The following is a 26647-nucleotide window of genomic DNA, read 5'->3' on the forward strand; positions in this document are numbered from 1 at the left end:
GGCTGACTTGAACTATGGCTTGAAAAGGCCTTGACTTTGAAGGTCCCTCTTGAAAAGCCTTGAATTTTAGTGTCAGCCTTGAAAAGCCTTCAAAATCACCAAAGTACCTGGAGAAGCCTTGATTTTTTACAAAATGGCATCTACTTCATGACAAAAGTGTTAAAAAAACACAAAAATATGTACCAAGAATGTTTAAGACTGATTTATCACAGTGATAGATTTGTGTGCCAAAGAAGTTATGACAGACTTAATTTTTGTTTGTTTGTTGGTTTTGAAAATAAATCCTGGAAAATTTAAGATGTCCATTAGGCCTTGAATTTTAGTGATCCATTTAAGGATTGACTTTGATAATCGAAAAACCGATGTGCAAACTGTATGAATCCGCGTAGAGGATTCTTATAAAAGTTTGCATATCGGTTTTTCAATTCATAACTCAATGAACCAAACAAAATACACAGTCAATGCTTATGATTAAATTCGTCAACGTAAAACATGGTTTATCTACAATAGTTTAACCAAAAACGGATGTATGTATCAAAACAGGCAAAAATGACAAGATTGATAAATATTACATTAAGTAATACGTTACCACTTTTTATACTGAGGCTGTTGTCTCCCACAACTGCTCTTATAGCGAAATCTACCACAGAGATCTCAATTACCTCATGCAGCACGTGCGTAGCCATCTCAGCTGCCATGTGACACCCTTCACTCTTGTCTCATCGCTTGCTCCAGCAAGACGTGTACACTTGACTGCTCTGAAGCATTCCTGTTTCTCCAACCTTTGGTGATATTTATTACTGTTTATTGACTCATATAAACTGTGTATTTCGGGGCGTTTGCTGTAACTATGGAAACTTGGGAAAAAAAATTCCTGCCAAAAGGAAAATTTTTCCCGCCCTTTTTTCTATATACTTGTGGGGTGTCTCGTATGCCCGTTGCGTCTTACGGTCCCCTGTTATAGTATGTCTTGGGGGTTTATATCACCTATTTTCTGAGCGCTACAGGCTGTACGTGAAGTCTGTTTCCAACCCTGTGGTGGCCGGCTCGTCCGGTCGGGGTCCTCTTGCGGGTACCACCTCCACGGCTGTGGCGGATGTCTTGGCGGCCCTTGGGCTGTCCGGGGATTCCGTCACAGCGTTACTTTCTCGACTTGTGGACTCCAAGCTGGCGGCCTGATCTCAGGATAGGCCACTGGCTGTTCCGTCCCCGGCCTCTTCGGTGGCCGCGGGGTCCACCGGTACGGCGGCGGCTTCCGTGGTCACCAGTCCGTCCCCCGAACTGTTGCTCCCGCTATCGGTTAAGGACCGTGTGGCTATGGTATATGCCCTCTTTGAGGACATGCCTAGGCCCCTGCTGGTACCGCGGGGAATCCACGGCTCTGTGGGTTCCGCCGAGGTATTCGAGGAGTCTTCCGACAAGGCTTTCCCCGCATCAACTTTGCTGCGCGGGATCAAGCCTTCCTTGGAGAAAGCCTTCGCGGTGGCCTCCGGTCGGGGTCTCCCGTTGCCTCCCCCGTCATGGAGAAAGGGTTCATTCCCGGTTCATGACCTTGCCTTTCCCGAGGCTGGTCCTACCGCGGAGGCCCATGTTGAGCGGTTGGATGTCCCTGCCCCACCGGCTGCTCCTGTAACGCAGGCTACCTTGCAGCAGCTGGACACCCTCGCTCGGCGCTCCATGCTTGCCATGTCTCATGGAGACACATACTTGGCTGCAGCGGCCAGTCTGGTCGAAGGTTCTCCCACGGACCGAGACCAGCGCATTTACAACTGCTTGCTCGGTTTAAATGCTTCCCTTGAGTATGTTGCTGGGGCTTCGGGCCTTTCTTTCCGGAACGTGCCATTTTCTGAGGCGCCAAGCGTATCTTGCCGCCTCAGGGTTGGACGCTGCCAACCAGGAAGTGCTCCTTTTGCAGCCATGGTCTGCGCGGACCCTTTTTAACAAGATCCCTGGTGTTCTGAAAGAACAACAGGCTTCTTCGTCTGCCGAAGCCTCTCGGCACATACTCGGTCTTGTTGGGTCGCTGCATAGACGCCTGGGTGCTGCCACTAAGCGGAGTGCCCCCAAGGATGCTGCGGCTGGCAAGTCTAAGGGGTCGGGTCCTTCTTCTCCCGGGAAGAAGCCCCGCCCTGAGGGCTCCGGTAAGGGCAATCAGCAGCCCTTTCGCCGGAAGCAGGGGAACTGGGGGACGTCCAAGCCATCTAGGGACGGCAAGGGCTCCTCCAGGTGACTCTCACTGGAGGGGTTCGTATGCTGGCAGTGTCAACTTCAGTTGGCCCGTAGGCGAACCCGAGTCACTCGGCCCTGGACAGTTGCGCCTGCCGCAGCCTGTCAGGCCCCCCTCTCCTTCCCCGGTGGGAGCCAGACTCCAGACTTACTGGGAGAACTGGGAACAAGTGTTCGACAGCTTGTTGGTGGTCAACACGATCTGTAATGGCTATCGGCTAGATCTCAAAGCGGATCCGCCGCTCACCGTTGCCCCGTTAGAAGGTTTCTATTCGGAAACTGATCTTACCATCCTGGCCGATTCGGCAGGTTGGTGGAGAAGAGGGCGGTACGGGAGTTAGCCCTACCAGAAATAAAACCGGCTTTTTACCCCAGGATATTTCTCTTCCCAAGAAGGACAGTGCTGAACTCAGAATGATTCACAATCTGAAGTCATTCAACGAGTTTTACCTGCACAAGCCGCCCAAGTTCAGAATGTTGACCTTGGCAGACCTGAAAGCTCTGATCATGCCTGCCAACTGGCTCGCATCGATCGACCTGAAGGATTTTTATCTGCATGTTCCGATCCGTCCGGACCATCACAAGTATCTCAGGTTTGTCTTTCAAGGCAGGCATTACGAGTGGGTAGCTTCCATCGGGCTATCGTCCGCTCCCTGGCTGTTCACCCGGTTAACCACCCCCACAAGAGGGGTGTCAGGTACTTTGCATACCTGGACGACTCGCTAGTGGCGAATCGGATGACGGATGTGCTGTCTCGTCAACTCGATTTCGCCCTTCGGCTCTTGGAGCAATTGGGGTGGATTGTCAATCTCCCCAAGAGCGAGTTAACCACCTCACAGTTCATCGGAGGTCGATTTGACATGGTGACCCATCGCCTCTTTGTCCCCCAAGACCGGTGGCACAAGATTCAGGTGATGATTGCCAAAGTCTTAGCGGTGCAACAGACGGTTCAATTTTGGGAACAGCTGTTAGGGCTCATTGTGTCAGCCCAGGACTGCACCAAACAGGGTCGTCACCAACTCAGCCCGCTGCAACGGTTTCTTATCCAGTTGTTAGCACAGGAGGAGAACAGTGCGTCCGTCGCCCTCCCAGATCGGCTCCGACCGCATCTGGAGTGGTGGACGGTCCCTTGAAACGTCTTATCAGGAGTCTCTATGCAGCCCTTCCAGGCCACGTTGAACCTGTATACAGACGCCTCTCTAGTGGGTTGGGGCGCCCATCTAGAGGGGGAGGTGAGCTTGGGGCTGTGGTGCATAGATGAACTAGGTCTTCACATCAATTGCCTCGAGTTCAAGGCAGTGATCAACGCAGTTAGTCACTGGAAGCATCGTCTCGTCGACGCCCGGCTCATGCAACACGACGGTAGCTTCTTATGTGAACAAACTAGGGGGAACCCACAGTCACTGGCTACTCGATCTCACGTTCGAGTTTTACGCTCTGGAGGACAGTATTCTGTGCCAGGTATGCTCCCGTCACATTCCCGGTGTGCGGAACGTACTGGCAGACGCTCTGTCGAGGCCTCAGGATCCGAGCCCCAGGGAGTGGATGCTCAATCCAGTAGTGTTTCAGTGGCTGTGTGAAACGTCTGGGTCGTCCGATGGTCGACCTGTTCGCAACCAGGTTCAACAATCAACTCCCGTTGTTTGTATCACCAGTCCTGGACCTGAGGGCCATCGATCACGATGCTCTCGCGTTAGACTGGACGGGCATGGACGCTTATGCTTACCCGCCGACGGCGTTAATACCACTCATTCTAAGCCGGCTCCGAGGAGTTCGCTGTCGAATGTGGTACCCCTACTTGCTGGCCCAGGTCACGCAGTCGTCAATTCCACTGCCTGTGAGACCGGATCTACTGATCCACTCTCACACGCGTCAACTTCATCAAAACGCAGGGCAGTTCAATCTGCACGCGTGGATGTTGTCACCGAGCGACTGAGGAGTAAAGGTGTATAATGCACGCTGGGCTATTTTCACGAAGTGGTGTTGCAAACATCACATTCATTCGCCAGATCTGTTCAGGACGTTGCTCGTTTCATGTCTCACTTAAGAGATACCCGGGAACTCTCCGGGGTTCCATTGCCAACTATGTCTCTTCCGTTGCTACGGATACCAGTCTCTCAAAAGAGCCGGTGATTCGGGGTATTATCAAGGGTTTCAAACAGCAAGATCTTAAGAAAGGCCGCCTTCGGGCACCGGCCTGGGATCTTTCCTTAGTGTTGAAATCACTTAGGGATGCTCCGTATGAGCCCTTGAGTAGTGCTTCGTTTCGGCATGTGACTTGGAAAACAGTATTTCTCCTCTCCTTTGCCACGGCGGCACGAGTGTCTGAGATTTATGCACTCGATGTCACTAAAGTACGATTCATTAGGGGCGACGAAGGAGCGGTCCGCCTGGGCCTGCTCCTGCTCATGAGCTTCGTCGCTATGAATCAGAAATTTGGCCAGACGGAGAGAGAATTCTCTGTAAGATCACTCAAAGAAATCTTACATCCTGCTGATACTGAGGACAGATCACTGTGTTCGGTTTAGGCCCTTAAGTATTATCTTAAGGCCTCGAATGAACGCAGATAAGGGCGTGACCGTCTGTTCATATCGTGTAACCCTAATCGAACTGCTGACATAACTCGCAACTCGATTGCGTTATGGCTTCGTTCTGTCATCAATCTGGCGTAACGGTCTCGGGGGATACTGGTAGTGGGGTCAAACCCGCACAAGATCAGGGCGCTAGCGGCAACATTTGCCCTACACTCCAATATCTCTGTTCACCGAATATTGAGAGGTTGTTACTTGCGTTCTGACTCGGTTTTTGCCAATCATTACCTCAGAAAGGTTTCTGATGAAGACGTGGAGCGTGTGCACCATCTTGGGCCGCTGATCGCGGCGCAACCGGTCATCTAAGGGGTGTGCCCCGCACAATTCCGAACTCCACAGGCGTCAAACCTTGCACAGTGGTCAATCTGGGTCGACTCCAATGGAGTGGGGGTCCCCCAAACCAGCGCACTCACACCACAGGTGAGGGAGGCGTTTTGTGTGTTTTGTCCTTATTTGTATTTTGACAATTATGTATTTAATTGTCTGTCGTGTATTCCAACCTTGTAATGCATGCTTACAAATACTGGAATTAGGTCACGCGCCTAATGCATACTTGAAGTAGGCTTGCTCTGGGATATACGGTCCAAATGAAAGATTCCGGGGTAGAATAGGTCTTCAGCAACCCATGCTTGCCGTAAAAGGTGACTATGCTTGTCGTAAAAGGCGACTAACGGGATCAGGTGGTCAGGCTCGCTGACTTGGTTGATGCATGTCATCGATCCCAATATCAATCACTGGATTAGGTGGTCCAACTCGATTATTTACAGACCGCCGTCATATAGCTGGAATATTGCTGAGTGCGGCGTTAAACAACCAACCAACCAACCAACCAACCAACCAAATCCTCCGCTGCGGTGATGAAATACCTATCCAGTGAGGCCGTTTGGAGTCACCAATCGTTTGGCAAAGACGATTGAGCCTTACGGTATGCGCTTGACAGTGCTTTGGTATTCCTATAGGGTAACGCCAAGCTGGGAGCATGCACATCGAGTGCTTCCGCCTTGTTGTTTACTGTTTACTCAGGTTTAGGTTTTAAATTGAAGAATTTTCCTATTCGGAATATTCTATAGTAATACGTTACCACTTTGGCTGATGCCCCCCCGACCGTCCCCCGAGCACTTGCTCTCGCTAGAGACAAGAGTGAAGGGTGTCACATGGCAGCTAGATGGCTACGAACGTGCTGCATGAGGTAATTGAGATCTCTGTGGTAGATTTCGCTATAAGAGCAGTTGTGGGAGACAACAGCCTCGGTATAACAAGTGGTAACGTATTACTATAGAATATTCCGAATAGGAAAATTCTACAAATTATAAGTGTAGGAATATAAACTGTAGGGTGACATGAATCAGGTGATCATCTAATTTATGCACATAACATGACACGCCTACAAAGTCAGTAGCCAATCATCAGAGAGCAGGATCAAAACAATGTTCATTGGACCTGTCAATTAAGGCTATAGGCGAAAAGAACTGCAACAGTCAGATTGTAACAAACCGGAAGAAATATGTCCGGGAGATGTCCTGTTTCAAATTACATGGTCAGTTAAGGCCAGATTCAAACATTACTTCCCTGATAACGGTAAAGCACAGTTGGAAAAATGCTAGTTAGAAATGAAACCCGAAGACATGAAAGTTGAACCGAGGCGAGCGGGAAAAAAACAGGCGAGCGTGCCTGAACATTTGCTGTTACATTCATTCTCGGCCTTCAGTTTCAAAGGGTTGTTTGGACAATGAATATGCATGAAAGTTGCTAAATGTCCTGTGCATGATGATACACGTGCGCAGAAAGGGAATTCCCTCGACTGTAATATTGGGATTCCCCGGCATTCTGCAGTAATAAAAGTAATGCGCCTTGGTGGGCGTGGCTTAATTTTTTACATTCATTGGGAAATGAATGCAATAACATGTGAACTAATCAGCTAATATGAATACAGGAATTTCAATGAACACAACAAAAATTTAATTATATCTGTATGAACCTGGTATATGAACCATGCCTTATGATGCTTGAATCAAGCATGTTATATATTCCATCTTTCAGAGAAACACCATCAAGCGTATGTGCATCAAAACACTGCCTCCACTGCTCTGTATTCAACTCAAGAGGTTTGGCTATGACTGGGAGACAAATAGAGCTCTTAAGTTTGACGACCACTTCCGTGTGAGTTTGTTAGTCATCAGTTATTCCATTACGCAAGTAGAGCTTACACAATAGCCTTGCATCAAAATGAAAAATTATTAAGGAAATTTGAACAGGTTTTTTTCACGAACAGTTTCTCATTAAGTAGAAGTGGTTTGGAAGTTTAGCCAGCTAAAGTGGTCCGTATATAGTATATCGATTAGATTTAGGATAATGTGGGACTATAGTGTGGACCAGCCATTCCATGAAATTGAATTCAAACCAGAGGACAAGCTTTTTAACATGCAAATATTGCCTGTATTTAGATACTGAACACTGAACACTGATTCAAGATTGTTTTCAGGATGCTAACTTCAATGTAATGATGCAAACTATGGTGACTGCAAACACAGCCAATATTTGATGATGTGCACGTTTTCCCTGCTTGTTACAGTTTCCCTGGGTGTTGGACATGGAGCCGTACACCGCAGATGGTATGGCCAGGCGAGAAGCAGAGAAGGTCAACAACAACAGTGACACTGAAACAACAGAAAAGTTGAATGGTGACATCTCAAGTAGCAGTGGAAGCATGTCTGAAGTGACAACTGACTGCACTCCCTATCAGCAGAAGCAGATCAACTATGAGCTGGTCGGGGTAGTTGTGCACAGTGGACAGGCAAATGCAGGCCATTACTACTCCTACATTAGAGACAGAAGGTAAAAATCTCACAGGGACACCTAACTCACTGGGGAAACCCCTGTACAGGCCGACCTAACTCACTGGGGAAACCCCTGTACAGGCCGACCTAGCTCACTGGGGAAACCCCTGTACAGGCCTACCTAGCTCACTGGGGAAACCAACCCGTGAAGATCCGGGGTAGAATAGGTGTTCAGCAACCCATGCTTGCCTTAAAAGGCGACTTACGAGATCGCGTGTTCAGGCTCACTGACTTGGTTGATGCATGTCATCGATCCTAATTGTGTGGATTGATGCTCCTGATGTCAATCACTGGATTGTCTGGTCCAGGCTCGATTATTTACAGACTGCCGTCATATTGCTGGAATATTGCTGAGTGGGGAAAAACAAACAAGCAAACAAACAAACAAACAAACAAACAAACACTTGGGAAACCACTGTACAGGCCTACCTAGTTCACTGGGAAACTCCTGTACAGGCCTACCTAGCTCACTGGGGAAACCCCTGTACAGGCCTACCTAGCTCACTGGGGAAACCAACCCGTGAAGATCCGGGGTAGAATAGGTGTTCAGCAACCCATGCTTGCCTTAAAAGGCGACTTACGAGATCGCGTGTTCAGGCTCACTGACTTGGTTGATGCATGTCATCGATCCTAATTGTGTGGATTGATGCTCCTGATGTCAATCACTGGATTGTCTGGTCCAGGCTCGATTATTTACAGACTGCCGTCATATTGCTGGAATATTGCTGAGTGGGGAAAAACAAACAAGCAAACAAACAAACAAACAAACAAACAAACACTTGGGAAACCACTGTACAGGCCTACCTAGTTCACTGGGAAACTCCTGTACAGGCCTACCTAGCTCACCGGGGAAACCCCTGTACAGGCCTACCTAGCTCACTGGGGAAACCCCTGTACAGGCCAACCTGGCTTACCGCGGAAACCCCTTTACAGGCCCACCTAACTCACTCCGGAAAAGCCTGTACAGGCCTACCGAGCTCACTGGGGAAACCCCTGTACAGGCCGGCCTAGCTCACTGCGGAAACCCCTGTACAGGCCTACCGAGCTCATTGGGCAAACCCCTGTACAGGCCTACCTAGCTCACTGCGGAAAAGCCTGTACAGGCCTACCGAGCTTACCGCGGAAACCCCTGTACAGGCCTACCTAACTCACTCCGGAAAAGCCTGTACAGGCCTACCGAGCTCACTGGGGAAACCCCTGTACAGGCCGGCCTAGCTCACTGCGGAAACCCCTGTACAGGCCTACCTAGCTCACTGGGGAAACCCCTGTACAGGCCTACCTAGCTCACTGGGGAAACCCCTGTACAGGCCGACCTAGCTCACTGGGGAAACCTCTGTACAGGCCGACCTAGCTCACTGCGGAAACCCCTGTACAGGCCGACCTAGCTCACTGGGGAAACCCCTGTACAGGCCGACCTAGCTCACTGGGGAAACCCCTGTACAGGCCTACCTGGCTCACTGGGGAAACTCCTGTTCAGGCATACCTAGCTCACTGGGGAAACCCCTGTACAGGCCTACCTAGCTCACTGCGGAAACCCCTGTACAGACCTACCTGGCTCACTTGGGAAACCCCTGTACAGGCAAACCTAGCTCACTGGGGAAACCCCTGTACAGGCAAACCTAGCTCACTGGGGAAACCCCTGTACAGGCCTACCTAGCTCACTGCGGAAACCCCTGTACAGGCCGACCTAGCTCACTGGGGAAACCCCTGTACAGGCCTACCTATCTCACTGCGGAAACCCCTGTACAGGCCGACCTGGCTTACCGAGGAAACCACTGTACAGGCCTACCTAGCTCACTGCGGAAACCCCTGTACAGGCCTACCGAGCTCATTGGGCAAACCCCTGTACAGGCCTACCTAGCTCACTGCGGAAACCCCTGTACAGGCCTACCTAGGTCACTGGGGAAACCCCTGTACAGGCCGACTTAGCTCACTTAGGAAACCCCTGTACAGGCCGACCTAGCTCACTGGGGAAACCCCTGTACAGGCCGACCTAGCTCACTGCGGAAACCACTGTTTGCCCTGATTAGGTTTTTAGATTTTTCAGCATGATTTCCTTGATTGTGGGTTTCACCAAAGTGGCAAACATCTAAGACCTGCTTCATCTGTTGTTCCCCCTACATCAAGCTGACACACCTTGAAAGGACTTCAATATTGTTCAAAGCAGGGTTAAACAGAAGTCACTCAATCATTCCCATTGATAAGCCATTGCTTCTTGCATGAATGTGAAATTTTATATACAGTTAGAATGTGACTCTACAAGACATGTTATGTTTTGCTGCATATTGAGATATCTGGTCCTGCTTCAACCTTCATGGACCACTGTGGCTTATATTGATCATGGATATTGACTTCTTTCATAGCCAGTAATGTATGTGCTTCAAGGAAGTCTGTTCTTGTGAAACATCTTCCACAAAACAAGTTCTATTTGGTCTGAGCATGAATCTCACATACTGTAAGTGTTGACCCTTGGCCTTAAAATATGTCATGAAATTAAAGTGAGTAGCCCTGCCTCTGAACTGTTAAAACTAATCAGCAAAATAGCAGTTTGGTTGAATAATATCATTTGCTATCTTCACAAACTTAACTTCAACTGCTTGACATATGATCTTCCGTGTGATCTAAGCAGGAAATTCCTATTTCAATGAGATATGTCAGGTATGATTCCGAGTGTTGTTACACAAGTTAGCACAGTCCTTTTTACATACATGAGCAGTGTATGTATGAATTCACCATGGTCAGGTGGGTGAGCAGTGTATGTATGAATTCACCATGGTCAGGTGGGTGAGCAGTGTATGTATGAATTCACCATGGTCAGGTGGGTGAGCAGTGTATGTATGAATTCACCATGGTCAGGTGGGTGAGCAGTGTATGTATGAATTCACCATGGTCAGGTGGGTGAGCAGTGTATGTATGAATTCACCATGGTCAGGTGGGTGAGCAGTGTATGTATGAATTCACCATGGTCAGGTGGGTGAGCAGTGTATGTATGAATTCACCATGGTCAGGTGGGTGAGCAGTGTATGTATGAATTCACCATGGTCAGGTGGGTGAGCAGTGTATGTATGAATTCACCATGGTCAGGTGGGTGAGCAGTGTATGTATGAATTCACCATGGTCAGGTGGGTGAGCAGTGTATGTATGAATTCACCATGGTCAGGTGGGTGAGCAGTGTATGTATGAATTCACCATGGCCAGGTGGGTGAGCAGTGTATGTATGAATTCACCATGGCCAGGTGGGTGAGCAGTGTATGTATGAATTCACCATGGCCAGGTGGGTGAGCAGTGTATGTATGAATTCACCATGGTCAGGTGGGTGAGCAGTGTATGTATGAATTCACCATGGTCAGGTGGGTGAGCAGTGTATGTATGAATTCACCATGGTCAGGTGGGTGAGCAGTGTATGTATGAATTCACCATGGCCAGGTGGGTGAGCAGTGTATGTATGAATTCACCATGGTCAGGTGGGTGAGCAGTGTATGTATGAATTCACCATGGTCAGGTGGGTGAGCAGTGTATGTATGAATTCACCATGGCCAGGTGGGTGAGCAGTGTATGTATGAATTCACCATGGCCAAGTGGGTGAGCAGTGTATGTATGAATTCACCATGGTCAGGTGGGTGAGCAGTGTATGTATGAATTCACCATGGTCAGGTGGGTGAGCAGTGTATGTATGAATTCACCATGGTCAGGTGGGTGAGCAGTGTATGTATGAATTCACCATGGCCAAGTGGGTGAGCAGTGTATGTATGAATTCACCATGGTCAGGTGGGTGAGCAGTGTATGTATGAATTCACCATGGTCAGGTGGGTGAGCAGTGTATGTATGAATTCACCATGGCCAGGTGGGTGAGCAGTGTTTTGTTTTTAACTCTTGGATTATTTGTCAAAGTTACCAAGAACTGTCAGAACTGCTTGGTCAACATGTGCAAACAAACTGACCACTCTTTACACTGAACTTGGTGAGAACACTTGATCTGAGGCTCACTTTTGCAGTAGAAAACTTCCTAATCACATTATTATATAGGATATAGGAATGGGTGCCATCCTTCCGTCCTTCCGTCTGTCCGTCTGTCCATCACATTTTGTTTCCGGAGCAGATCTTGAAAAACGTACCATATTACTTCACCAAACTTGGCTTAATGTCATCTCGCAGTATTGAATTCATTCCCTTTCTTGTTGGCAAGTTCTGCATTGCTTGTGTGTATGTTCCTCCAAAAGTGTCATGGACATGGGTGTTTCATTCACTGACTAACTTCATGCAGAAACACAACTCATTACAAATACAACTGTGTAACTGATCTTAAACCTTCTCAACTGTATAAACACTGCCTTCTATCCTGTATATATTCTTGTCAACCATACTCTGTACTTCACTTGCTTGATAACGGTGTTAGAACCTACACCGAAACCATCGCTCCTAATTGTAAAAAAAAAGTTGTTCGTCCATATGTCTCATCCTTACTCATTACAAATACAGTTACATATTCTATCATAAACTGCAGATGCCAAAACAACACCAGTAATAACTTTTTTAGTGCTGCAATTAGGCCATTTACAAAAAGGCCCAGTGAACATAGTTCACAGGAGCCAATGCATTGCACACAACCGGACATATCATATTGGTGGGGGATATGAGTATTTCATGCTTGTTCTTGCTGCAGTGCTATTATGTTGTGTTTTGTTGTAGAGGCACAGTGCTCACCAACAGCAATAAAGGGAAGTGGTTCAAGTTCAACGACACAATCGTAGAGGAGTTTTACATGAACGACAGCAGTCTGGAGCAGGAATGTTTTGGGGGCAGTTACAAGGCCAAAGTCTATGACCAATGTGAGTTCAGCAGCTCTCTACTTCACATAGTCTATTTCCTCTGTTATGAGCCTACCTTTATAATGAGAGGGGTGCAAGGGGTAACCTTTGATATAACGGCTGGACTTTTAATGTGGACTGGGTCAGCTACAGCTGATGATCTTTACCAATTACAGTACCATCACATTTACTTCACTGAACTAAGCTGTCTATTATTGTCACAGATATGAATGGAATAAGGGCTCGGTCTGTGATAAGAATTAAGTCTGTGATAAGTCTGTGAAATTAAGACAGACAGACAGGTTTATTTGCATTAAAGGCCACGTGACCCAAAGTACAAAACTTTTTACATCATGAAATGCAGCGTCGATAAATTGAGATATATAAAGGATATCGTCCACATTCACCCTGGACAATATGGTCTGATGTGGAAGCTTTAACACCTTAAAACTGCTTACAGGCTAACAAATGGACAGATTCAATTTCCTTGTAATTATCTACTCCCCAAATTCTAATATGCTTTACTCAGTACCAGGGGTCCGGAAAATTTAAAATCCCAATCGGTCATTTGCATTTGGGCCACACACCCTTCAAATAGCGTATTTTAGCATGACTTTTCACACACATTACAAGTTGTTACGTTCAGTGTTCCCTCGTTATTGCGCGCTTCAATATAGCTCTAACTCGGTTATAGCGTGCGGTAAAGCATGGCTCCCAAAATGTACCAACATTTTTGATAAACTCAAGTTTTCCAATGACACGATGTTTTCCCCACCATCTCAGAAAACATTATCAGCTGATCACCGCCATCACATAACACCGAAATTACCAGTCAATAAATCCAAACTGAAGTACGCAATTTAATCCTATTATTATGATATCTGGTTATAAAAAAATTGTAATGTTTGCAATATATTTTGTTAATTATATTTCAAATTTCATTCAATAATTATAATAGTGTTTACAATAATTTCGGCGAAATCAGTAGATTGCACAACTCACCGTTATTTATAGCAACTATGGTCAGATTACCGCTATTGACGCCTTGAAACGAACTTTAGTTGTAAGAGAATGGATACACATATCATAAATGCCGTACCATGACTCCCTAAAAGTCATATTTGTAGCAGTTTGTTTTCCAATCGAAATACATGTAGCGCGGGAAATCCCTACGGTGAATGGTCAAAATCATTCCATACGTAAAAAAATATCCTGCATACCATCTGTACCAAAGTGCTACGCTTATGGTTCTTATAGTTTTAAGTATATATGGTGGAAGCTGCAACTAAAATAACACGATATTGGAATATATTATTCCTGATAAAATAATAGTTTCAGATACAATTTCTTCCGACCATTGCATCAAAATTCTTTGAAGTTGTATCATAGGGTACGTTTTAACTGAATCACCGGTAGATTGGGAGGAAACGTGTGCACAGCTGATTGCTATTTCCGGCTTAGTTTATGAGAAAATACACACAGTAATCTTAATCTCTGCATTTAAAACAATGGCTTGGAGAGCAGGAAATACATTTTAAATGGTAAATCATCATGTCTAGTGATGTTTCATATCAAATTTCATACTTTTAATGACCAAGTTTGTTATACCTGTTTATTCACCTGAATTCGCTGAAGGGATACGATAACGCTCATCAATTATTTGGACCCTGTTTGTTTTTAAAAATGTCCGGACAGAAAAATTTAAATGTCCGGTAAGCAAAATTTTAAAATGGACATTTGAGATTCCGGCCTGGCCAGAGAGTCCGGCACATATGACCGTTTCCGCATTCCTGCTCAGTACACTGACACTGAAACACAGGCAGGACTATGACACACAGAAAGGACGCTGACACACAGGCAGGACACTGACACACAGGCAGGATACTGACACACAGGAAGGACACTGACACACAAGGCAGGACACTAACACACAGGCAGGACACTAACACACAGGCAGGACACTGACACACAGGCAGGACACTGACACACAGGCAGGACACTTACACACAGGCAGGACACTTACACACAGGCAGGACACTGACACACAGGCAGGACACTTACACACAGGCAGGACACGAACACACAGGCAGGATACTGACACAGGCAGGATACTGACACACAGGCAGGACACGAACACACAGGCAGGACACTGACACACAGGCAGGACACTGACACACAAGGCAGGACACTAACACACAGGCAGGACACTAACACACAGGCAGGACACTGACACACAGGCAGGACACTGACACACAGGCAGGACACTAACACACAGGCAGGACACTGACACACAGGCAGGATACTGACACAGGCAGGATACTGACACATAGGCTTGACACTGACACAGGCTTGACACTGACACAGGCAGGACACTGACACACAGGCAGGACACTGACACACAGGCAGGACACTGACACACAGGCTTGACACTGACACAGGCAAGACACTGACACACAGGCAGGAGACACTGACACACAGGCAGGACACTAACACACAGGCAGGATACTGACACACAGGCAGGACACTAACACACAGGCAGGACACTAACACACAGGCAGGACACTGACACACAGGCAGGACACTGACACACAGGCAGGATACTGACACACAGGAAGGACACTGACACACAAGGCAGGACACTAACACACAGGCAGGACACTAACACACAGGCAGGACACTGACACACAGGCAGGACACTGACACACAGGCAGGACACTTACACACAGGCAGGACACTTACACACAGGCAGGACACTGACACACAGGCAGGACACTTACACACAGGCAGGACACGAACACACAGGCAGGATACTGACACACAGGCAGGACACGAACACACAGGCAGGACACTGACACACAGGCAGGACACTGACACACAAGGCAGGACACTAACACACAGGCAGGACACTAACACACAGGCAGGACACTGACACACAGGCAGGACACTGACACACAGGCAGGACACTAACACACAGGCAGGACACTGACACACAGGCAGGACACTGACACACAGGCAGGATACTGACACAGGCAGGATACTGACACATAGGCTTGACACTGACACAGGCTTGACACTGACACAGGCAGGACACTGACACACAGGCAGGACACTGACACACAGGCAGGACACTGACACACAGGCTTGACACTGACACAGGCAAGACACTAACACACAGGCAGGAGACACTGACACACAGGCAGGACACTAACACACAGGCAGGACACTGACACACAGGCAGGACACTAACACACAGGCAGGACACTAACACACAGGCAGGACACTGACACACAGGCAGGACACTGACACACAGGCAGGACACGAACACACAGGCAGGACACGAACACACAGACAGGACACTGACACACAGGCAGGACACTGACACACAGGCAGGACACTGACACACAGGCAGGACACGAACACACAGACAGGATACTGACACAGGCAGGACACTGACACACAGGCAGGACACTGACACACAGACAGGACACTGACACACAGACAGGATACTGACACAGGCAGGATACTGACAAATAGGCTTGACACTGACACAGGCAGGACACTGACACACAGGCAGGACACAGGTCAGGACACTGACATTGGGGCACAACACTGATACAAAGGCATGACACAAACACGGGTCCATCCTCTGTCAATTAAAAGAACTCACTCGCATATGAACAGTGTTCACAGTGTTTGGAGAACTTTTCAACGTCAGGGTGTGGCCAGAAGAACAGGAGAGGATCAACAAACTCAAGTCACCTACTGGTTCATCTTACAGGTTGATCAACAATTATTCAGAGCTCATTACATCCCAGGCATCACGAAAAGATGCATGTCCTAGCCTTAACAGTGTGTCTGTCAACACTCAAACAGTCCACTCCAATTTTAGATGAGTCCAGATTAACAGTGGACTTCTTGGATAGGCATGTCAGATTTGGCTCTAGTAATGATCACTAGGACAGCCAGAATGGCATTGCATATTGTCCATGTAAGAGTTACTGGACAGTACTACAAAGACAACAAGCTGGTGCCAGTAGTTGTGCCATTTCCACGCCATGCTGATCAACTGTTTGTCTTTCAAGACAATAACGCTTGTGCCCAACGTGCATGTGTCAAAACTGACTATCTCCAGCGGCAAGAAGTCACCAGGCCACCCGCTATGATAGTTGAACTGGACCAGGTCCTGCAGAGGAGTTGGCAAGAATCCCTCTTATTGTCTTTTGGAGATTGATTCAGATCATGCCAAGCATATAAACACATCTCATTACGTTGTTTCATTACATAGTCATGTTTCTGTAATCATCTGTTATTTTCAAATATCCTTACTTTTTTTTAGATTATATATACAGAATTTGGCTGTAGAAAATGTGGAAGGCATTCACCAGTTTTAGACTACTGGTGTCAGCACAGGAGGTGAACTTGATGTTCCAATCCTCTGGGCATCACATAACGCATACCAAATAGAAACTCAAGCTTGGAGCCTAGCTTTGCATGTATTACTATTAGTGGTGGGACAATACACCTATGCATCGGTGGATTGCGATTTTTTACTTCCCGATACAAGTACTGATCACAGTCGCGCACTAAGTAAAAAAATATTGATTCATACTTTAATGACTGTTACACAAAACACTAATTAGTAGTGAAATTAAGTACTGAAAAAGTAAAAAATATTTACATCCATTGCACCATATTTGACAGTGCCAACTGTAAATCGTCAGTGTACGTGCCAGGTATTTGACTATCCCGCCTATATAAAAGATGGTTTACGCTCCACAGATAAGAGCACATACAAGTATCGTGATACTTATCGGATCGTGAACAAGGTATCGTGATACATGCTGGATTGCGCAGTTGGTGTATCATCCCAAGCATGTATGAGTAAGGATGTGACAGGTGGTACAGGATTAGTTTCAAGTCTTATCCGCTCCAGTTACAACAGATCAGCATCACAGCATCAACTACAGAAGACATCACCAACTGGGGAATTTATTTGCAATAGGTTGTATCGGGATAAGGAATAATTTACATAAATTAAAATGTTTATTATACTGTATCAATATCCTGATACAATAGCTCTGCATCCCACCCTGCCTTCCTTAGGGCCTTTCAGATGAGTGTGGAGGAAGGGTTCCAGGGGTGGTATATTAAAATTGGTTAGATGTTGTCAAATATATAACCATTAGTGGTAAACATATTGAGGGCAGCATATCACCAGCTGCACCTGATGTTTCAGCAAGCTCCTCCTACCCTGAAGACCGATTGCGCTATTGGAATGGCTACTTGTTGTTCTATGAAAGAATGGAGGAACCTGCAACGCCAGCCACTGCAAAGAAGAGCAAGATTGTCAAGAAAGTACTTACAGATGGAGGGTATGTTTTGTTTGTGTTTTGTTTACATGGTCACCAATGTCTCATATTCTGAAAGCATTAATATGGCTTTAAAAAATAAAACAATTGGTTCTCAGGCAATGTCTTTGAAAATATAGTGCGGGCAGCCAGTGTTTTTTTGGTGTGTGTGTGTGTGTGTTCAAACTAGTATGTAACCCAATTAACAGTTGTGTTAAATCATTAATTACTTAATGAGTAAAATATACAGAATTTGGAATACAGTTTTTGACAACTGCCGACTATCAGTGTGTTCACGCATACAATAACCTTTCATTTTATTTCACAACGCAAAAACATTATCGTGAGCATACAACATCAGAAGAAGCTTGTCAACTAATCCGTACTGAAGTATGCAAGTTAGTCCTGTTATTATACTATCTGGATAAAAAGTGTTCATTGTGTATCTGGACTTACATTGTAATTCATTAAATTACTTTTATCCAAGATTTCAAGCAATTTTGTCGTCTTTTATTTCGGCTAAAGCGTGTATGAACTGATCAGCAAATCACATCAACTCACCATGAACTCGCCTTGAAAAGAACATTAGTTGTTACAGATACAAAAAATATCTTTTCAGTTATGATATTGGCCATGACATTAAGTATTTTTTAAACAAAATCACCCACAGATAGGGGAGAAAATGTGTGAACAACTGATTGCTATTTTCAGCTCACTTTACGAGACAAATACACATGAAATCTTTATATCTGCATTTGAAACATTGTCCGGCATACAGTACACAAATACCATTAAATTTGTAAATCATCATAAGTAGTGATGTTTTATTGTAGATTTCTTAATTTCATTGACCAAATTTGCAAACGGCAAGACAAGCACACAAACTCCTATTGCTGCCATGACCATAACATGAGATGCGCAGTAAAGTGTGAGTAGTGTGCATGTAAAGGGAAGCAACTGCATGCTCTATTGGATTGCATTGTTTTATAGTATTACCGGGGTTGTGTTTTCGAGACGCGGAATACCTAAGGATTTTTTTTTTTTTAAACTGGAAATAAAAAAACAAAATATGCAGCAGACTTTATGAGGATGCGGGCAGTGCCTGAAGACCAAGGCCATTATTTTTGTAGCCTTTGTTAAATGCTTTAAAATCTTCTGATTGTTGTAGGAAGAGCCGCATGGACTCAGACAGCCTGATGGAACTGACGGAACTGGTCCACAAGGGAGAGAGAAAGGGCATCTTTGTTGACAAGATGCCTGCCAGTATACAGCAGATCATTCATGCTGAAAATGTCACCTTCGTCAAGAACAGAGATGTGTACAACCATGAATATTTCTCATTTGTGAAGAATCTTGTTTCAATAAATACAGTAAGTAGCCATTAACAATAACACCTAAAGGGAACTGTGAAAATCAATAAGAACTCACTGGCCCAAAAGTCCTATTTCTTCATCAAATATTCTTATCAGGACCTGCCTGATTGATGGTGCTGAGACGTGGTGAAGGTGCCCTCCTGGAATCCTTCCATCAGTTTTCCAGAGCATTATGTACATATAAATTCTATTGTCAAACTTGATTTAAAGGGACAGGTCGTCAACCATTCCGAAGCTTTGTCGTAAACAATAGCCAATAACCACCAAGCTCACTCGCCTTATTCCGTTTCTGCTTCAGTGACCACACCACAGGGATAGGCATATCATGTGACTTTCCTCTTTGTAAAAAATGCACTTATTCTGAAATAAGAGTAAATGAACCTAATGGTGTGCATTACATATTGTTTTGCTTAATTATATAGATATACTAGTACAACTGACAGAGAGGTGCATGACAATATAGATTTACACATCAAAGTGATTGTATATCACTCACTCTCGGTAGGGCTTTGATAACCGGACGTGGAGGATAAATAAGTGTTTGGGAAAAGCTTTTCACATTTTAGGATATTTTCTCAATGGCCAAAGACATATGTTTATTTAAGTGTGTAGATTTGTGCAAAATGAAACATGAAAAACATATGAATGGACTGTGTAAGATGTGACAATGTGACGGAGGTACTTGGCTGGCTGCAAGGAACTTTGGGTTCTATTATAAAACAAGACTGAAGCCAGATTACTCTGTACAGAGCTTGCGTTGTCTGCTTCACTGTGCTGAGCTTTGATGTTTTGGTTTGAGATGTCGCATTCAGAAATTATTTCATGCATGATTATATACACACAGAACCGCCCATGTACTGTTTTTACCATGCATGCTCCAATTTTTGCACAAGATGTATTTCCTTGCTCTGTAAACATCTCAGAAGCCACAATAGAATGAAGCCTAAGTTTACATGCTTCATCTCACCATTGATGACATCATTTGTTGAAGAGGTTCAAATACGATTTTCAATATGGCCGCCAGGTCAGCCCTATTGGAAAATCTATTTGTCCCCATTACTCAGTCCTTTTTGTTCAAAATGTTGTGAATGTTTTTAGGACTTGTTGGCAGTGGGGTTGACAATATTTCAAATTTGACCTTTGCACTTCGACCAGCCTGAAAACTGAAGCTTCTTATGGCCATAACTTGGCCATTTTATTTCAAAATTTAATGAAGTTTTTTGTCTGTGTAGTAGGGCCTAAGCACACAAGTTTAGTTTCTGTTGTGATATTTCAAATTTGGCCTTTCGTTAACTGTTACACTTTGACCATGCTTCTAAATTGTCTCAAAAAGCATTTCCTCACACTGTAAGCATCATATCCTCAGAAATCAATGAATCAGTGAACCTGAAACCTCACATGCTTGCAGTCTTCAACTTGAGCCACTAGTATGACGTCATCTGGTAGAAGTCTCTGGTTAAATTCTGTTAGGTCTAGTAAGCTCATCTAAGAAAAGTGTCCCTACGGCAACAGTGAAATGAAACTTCTGCCTCTTTTCTGCCTCCCTTGAGCTACCTCTAGTGCCTCCTCAGCCTGCCTATAAATAGAGGTCTTGTACCTGCAGTGTTTCATTGTGGTTACAGACGCTGAACAACTCGAGCAGTTACTGCTGAATAACTGCTGGATCAGTTACAAAGAAACATGATTTGCTGGGTTTGGGCGACCTTTGAGCGTCCTGGCCAGTTTTTGATCGCTGAAGGATGGCACAAAGGTGGCACAAAGGTCGCAGCCCTGTGTAAAAGGGCCTTAAGATAACAAAGGAGGCAACTTGGCAAGGGAAGCCAACAGATAATTGGTGCTGATAGATGGTTAGCAATGGACAAAAGGAAGCCAACAGATAATTGGTGCTGATAGATGATTAGCAATGGACAAAAGGAAGTCAACAGATAATTGGTGCTGATAGATGATTAGCAATGGACAAAAGGAAGCCAACAGATAATTGGTGCTGATAGATGATTAGCAATGGACAAAAAGAAGCAAACACATAACTTATCTCTGATTGGTAATGGGCAATGGACAATGGGCAAACGGGATAATTACTATAGAAAATGAATAGAATGTAAATGACAATGGACATGTCAAATGGAAACCAGCTAGATAATTTGCACCGACAGTGATCAAAGGGTTGGGACTTGCGCTGCTTGTGCCTCTGCCATTGGCTCGTAGATGGGTCTTGATGGACTTGCTGTTAGGAAAGGTGACTTGACTCAATACAATATCAGGCTCTCAAACTAATTACACGCACCCAACATGGCACCTCCTACACCTCACTTCAGGCCTTAACAGGAGAAATGCCACTAAGTCTACGCAGGGAACAGCTAAGCTTAAATTTCTGGGCCGCGTCCCAATCAAACCCTCTCATCCAAAACTTAATAAACCAAAACATCAGCCCCAAAAACCAAGCTCTAGCTCGTAAACACCCCTTACTTACCCCAATATCCCAAAGAATAACAAATTACCTAAATGAACACCAAATTAAAAATCTTAAACAAAACTGCAAACAATCAAATATCTTCACCCCTAAACTTAAAATACCCAAAATAGACACAACACTAGCTAGCCAAATAAATAAACAAACCGACCCAAACATAGCTAAAACTACCACACTAGCATACATACACGAAAATTGGCCAAATTGGTGTCACATTTACACAGACGGATCCTCAGATCCGACCTCCAAACACACAGGTTTCGGAGTCCATACCACACAACCAACTAAAACCACACAATCCTTCCGACTCCCAAACAACCAATCAATATTCACGGCAGAACTAATGGGCATGGCCACAGCCCTCCATAATCAAGAATCCAAAAACCACAAAAAAATCCTAATACTTACCGACTCCCTAAGTGGACTGCAAGCCCTCCAAAACAAAAATACCAAAAACCGACCTAAATTAATAAATCAAATACTTAAAAGCTCCAACGACCTAACTAAGGCAGGCAAACAAATAACCTTCTTGTGGATACCCGCCCACGTAGGAATATACGGTAATGAAAACGCCGATAAAGCAGCTAAACTATCCCTCAAAATCCCAGAAATAAGCTTAAACTTACCCATCTCAAAATCAGAAATTAAAAGTGTAAACAAGCAAAAAATGGCATAACCTATATCTAAACTCAAATAGCCAAATCAAAAAAGTGCTCAGCAAACCACTAACCAAACCAAAAATTCTCCATCCATCCAAAAAAATCGACAGAGTAATCACTAAACTCCAAACAGGACACACCAACCTAAATAACCACCTAAAAAAATTTAAAAAACACACTACAGGTAACTGCCCACACTGCAAACAACCAGAAACCCCAGAACACGCACTCATCCACTGCACACACTACCTAACACATCGAACCGCATTACAAACCACCCTCAATCTAAACAAGGCTCTAACTCTAGAAGCAATACTAAACCCACAAAATAAACTAGAAAACTTCAAGGCCTTAGGCGTATTCTTAATCAAAACGGAACTAATAAACGCATCTAAAAACACAATAACTCACCAAATCAAAATCACATAAACAAACAAACATCCACCATACCCAGCTCCCTTAGTTCTCCTCCCCAATCCCATCGGCGTCTATTCCAAATCTCAAAATTCCCAAATTCTATATAAGCAACCCCTAAAACCCCCCTCTTGGGTTGCACAGACCACCTTCGCCCCTTTCGGAAACACATTAAATGGCCTGGCCGGGCCCGTGTGCGAAATACGCATCAGTCGGAAAGCGCACGTTAAATCTCCAAAGTAAGTAAGTAAGTAAGTAAGGAAAGGTGACATCTATGTTGGCTTTGTTCTTGATAAGGCGGGAAATCTAATGAGTGACTGGGCCTTGGTAGGGTATGGTGATTCTGATGGGCAACGGGGCAGGTTTGGGTCTGGGATTGGAGTATTCTAAATGCCTTTCAAATACTTAAGATGTTGGATTCCTGGTGGAGGCTATCAAGCAACAACATGATGTGTTGCCCGAGAAGCTTTCCCTTGCTAAGAGGCTATAGGGGGAGAGTCTGCCAATCATCGGCCCCCTTGAATATTTGGACACCATTAGAATAGGAGTACTGCAAGGCATGGTCAGGAGTCTGCGGGCCATCGGTCCCCTTGAATATTTGGACAGCATTAGATTAGGAGTACCGCAAGGCGTGGTCAGGAGTCTGCGGGCCATCGGTCCCCAGGAATATTTGGACACCATCAGATTAGGAGTACCGCATGGCGTGGTCAGGAGTCTGCGGGCCATCGGTCCCCTTGAATATTTGGACACCATCAGATTAGGAGTACTGCAAGGGGTGGTCAGGAGTCTGCGGGCCATCGGTCCCCTTGAATATTTGGACACCATCAGATTAGGAGTACCGCAAGGCGTGGTCAGGACTCTGCGGGCCATCGGTGTCCAGGAATATTTGGACAGCATTAGATTAGGGGTACCGCAAGGCGTGGTCAGGAGTCTGCGGGCCATTGGTCCCCAGGAATATTTGGACACCTTTAGATTGATTAGGAGTACCGCAAAGCGTGGTCAGAAGTCTGCTGGTCATTGGTCCCCTTGAATATTTGGACAGTATTAGATTAGGAGTACTGCAAGGCGTGGTCAGGAGTCTGCGGGCCATTGGTCCCCTTGAATATTTGGACTGTATTAGATTAGGAGTACCGCAAGGCGTGGTCAGGAGTCTGCGGGCCATCGGTCCCCTTGAATATTTGGACACCATCAGATTAGGAGTACCGCAAGGCGTGGTCAGGAGTCTGCGGACCATCGGTCCCCTTGAATATTTGGACACCATCAGATAAGGAGTACTGCAAGGGGTGGTCAGGAGTCTGCGGGCCATCGGTCCCCTTGAATATTTGGACACCATCAGATTAGGAGTACCGCAAGGCGTGGTCAGGAGACTGCTGGTCATTGGTCCCCAGGAATATTTGGACAGCATTACAGTGGGGTCGGGGGAATTGTTGTTGGCCATCGGTTCCCGAGAATATTTTGACACTGTTTGATTAGGGGTACTAAGGGACCGGTGGATATGTGTCCCCTTAGAGATTTGGACATCACAGAGTTAAGCTTGACAACCAAAGTAGCACAGTTTCTTCAAAGCAAGCAAACCACCAAGAGCTGTGAACCACTGCCTCCCAAGCTCATTAAGAAGACAGTTGTGGCTTCCATATGTGACCATCAGTTAGCGCAGGGTTACGATCTAGACTACTTACAAGCCATAGATACTGTTGGGAACCTCACAACAGGGATCGAGAAAAAGCTGATGGTCTCGGCTACTGTCACAAGTGAACCATCAGTATGCTGGGAAGAATGATGGTTTTCCGCCTTGCGCATGCAAAAGAGCATTTGGTAGTAAAAAATGATCATCCACATAACTGATTATTGACAGCCGACAGTGAAGTGGACTTCTGTTGAAAATCTAAAGGTTTTTATATTGTGATGACAGCAAAAATACAGGATTATCGCAATAATGTAATAGACGTAGTATTCTTAGAATTATTAACTATGATAAGTATTTTGTGATTTTTGTTGACATGTTAAATTGTTGACTACTTATCCAGGTGAGCTACAGCGTTTTAATTTTTTTATATTTTGTATACTATAAGTTTATGATTTATATAATTACATACAATTAGATTTTAAGCCTATTTTGATTTTTGACCCTGATTTGATCTGTATTTCCAGGAGCTGAAGCATAATGCTGACTATGGTGTGATGTGTGTACAGTCATTGCAGCTTGGAGTTCGCTTTCTGTTCAACACATATCTGAGGAATCGCCGCAAAACAGTGTATGTACAAACATTCATTGGTCCAGACTTGTGTCATTTGGAAGTCATTTCCTCTTAAACACTTGCTCACTTTGACTGATGTGGTGGACACCATTACTGTTTGCAGCTACACATGCCCTTCAGTTCATACTACCTCGGTGATTGGGTCCAAAATATCTGGACCAGATGGTTTGTGATACCGATCTCAAGTGGCTTTCTTCATGTGTTGTTTGACAAAAAGTATGTTGCTTATATCTATTTATTTTGTGTTTAAAAGATGAATTAAAAAACCCAAGTGAACAACAAAAACTCATGACTGTTGTTATCTCCCCGGATAATGCTCCTTGTCTGTCCGTCCATCAATTTCAATCAAAACAATTTGGACTAAGGGGGCGGATTTCATTTCTTGAACACAACTCAAAAAACGTTCAATGTCTTTCAACAAAACTTGGCAGATATATCAAACAGATCCTGAAGTGGTGCCTTTCACTATTTGCACATTTTGGGCCTTTTTGTTTTTTTATGATTTGCATGGAAACGATTTGGATTTAGTCTCAAAAGGTAGGGGTAGGTGTCGTTTCCGGAACACAAGATGAAACCTGTGAAAGACTTTTCATCCAAACCTGGTACATGTATTCACCAAGGGCTGAAATGGTACCTTTTGCTATTTAGGAATTTAACAAAAATAATTAAAGTTTGAAGTTTTTCCTGTTTCCAAGGCAACAAGTCTCTTCATAGTGGTGTGTTTGTCCAGATCATATCTAAAACTGTGCACACACAAAGATCAGGTGGTCAACTGGTACCTTTTGCTATTCAGAGATTATTTAGAATTGCTATTTTATCTGCGTCCAGGGCAACATGTTTGATTTTGACTCTGTTCATAGTGGTGTGTACCTGACATAGAAATACAAAATTCAATCCCAATTCAATGGTATAGACAGATTAGATAGAAATTCTCTTATCAAGTTGGACTTCACAGTAACAATCAGATGATTTGTTCAGGAGCCAGGGGGGATTGTCATCTCTGATGACTGTTGTTTTGTACGGGTGCATGGAAGCCCAGTTACCTAAGGCCTGGACTCTCAGATTCAGCCTGCTCATATACATCGTTTGTCATCTTAGTCGCCCCCTGTGCCCATTGGTTTGATCAAAGTAGTAAATATCTGCAACCTGCATCACTTTGGGCCTTCCACCTACATTAAGCTGAAATGCCTTGAAAAATGACATTCTACTGAAAGTGGAGTGAAGCACTATAACTGACTTTCTTACTGTTTTTGTACTGCAGCTTAGAGTTAGATAAGTGGGTGGAGCTTGTGGACACTCTGCTGATGAAGTCAAAGGATACGTGTCTCTGGTTGGTGGAATACCTCTCCAGCAAAGAGGGACAAGAGTTCATCAAGTAGGTCACACCTTGTTTTGATATATATCTTCCACCATTTGACATCATATTTAGTCCTCCGTTTCTTGGACTGCCTTGATGGTGTAGTGGATGGAGCATTTGCCCATAGAGCGGAAGGTCAATGGTTTGATCCTCGACCATGTCACACAAAACAAACAAGTACTGGTCTTCTTTGAGTTGGTATGCTATGTCTGAGTGGGGTATTAATGTTAATACTGCGGAATGGTATCTTAGTAGGGTAGCACTATTAAACCAGCATTAGTCGGGCCTAGTACAAGCATCCACACT

The 26647-nt window shown here is 45.0% G+C and overlaps 1 protein-coding gene across 2 annotated transcripts in view; it reads left to right on the forward strand.

Moving 5' to 3' along the window:
- LOC124120534 (ubiquitin carboxyl-terminal hydrolase 24-like) overlaps positions 1 to 26647 on the forward strand; it is a 229118-nt gene that overhangs the window by 123843 nt on the left and 78628 nt on the right. For both annotated transcript variants that reach the window (XM_048399798.1, XM_046483373.2), the window contains exons 42-48: positions 6858 to 6977; positions 7390 to 7652; positions 12344 to 12483; positions 17699 to 17834; positions 18979 to 19180; positions 24878 to 24981; positions 26246 to 26359. In XM_048399798.1, coding sequence (XP_048255755.1) covers positions 6858 to 6977; positions 7390 to 7652; positions 12344 to 12483; positions 17699 to 17834; positions 18979 to 19180; positions 24878 to 24981; positions 26246 to 26359 — 1079 coding nt within the window. The remainder of the gene's footprint in view (positions 1 to 6857; positions 6978 to 7389; positions 7653 to 12343; positions 12484 to 17698; positions 17835 to 18978; positions 19181 to 24877; positions 24982 to 26245; positions 26360 to 26647) is intronic.

This window comes from Haliotis rufescens, unplaced genomic scaffold (genome assembly GCF_023055435.1).
Source record: "Haliotis rufescens isolate VD_foot unplaced genomic scaffold, xgHalRufe1.0.p SCAF_2, whole genome shotgun sequence".
NCBI classification, from domain to species: Eukaryota; Metazoa; Mollusca; class Gastropoda; order Lepetellida; family Haliotidae; genus Haliotis; species Haliotis rufescens.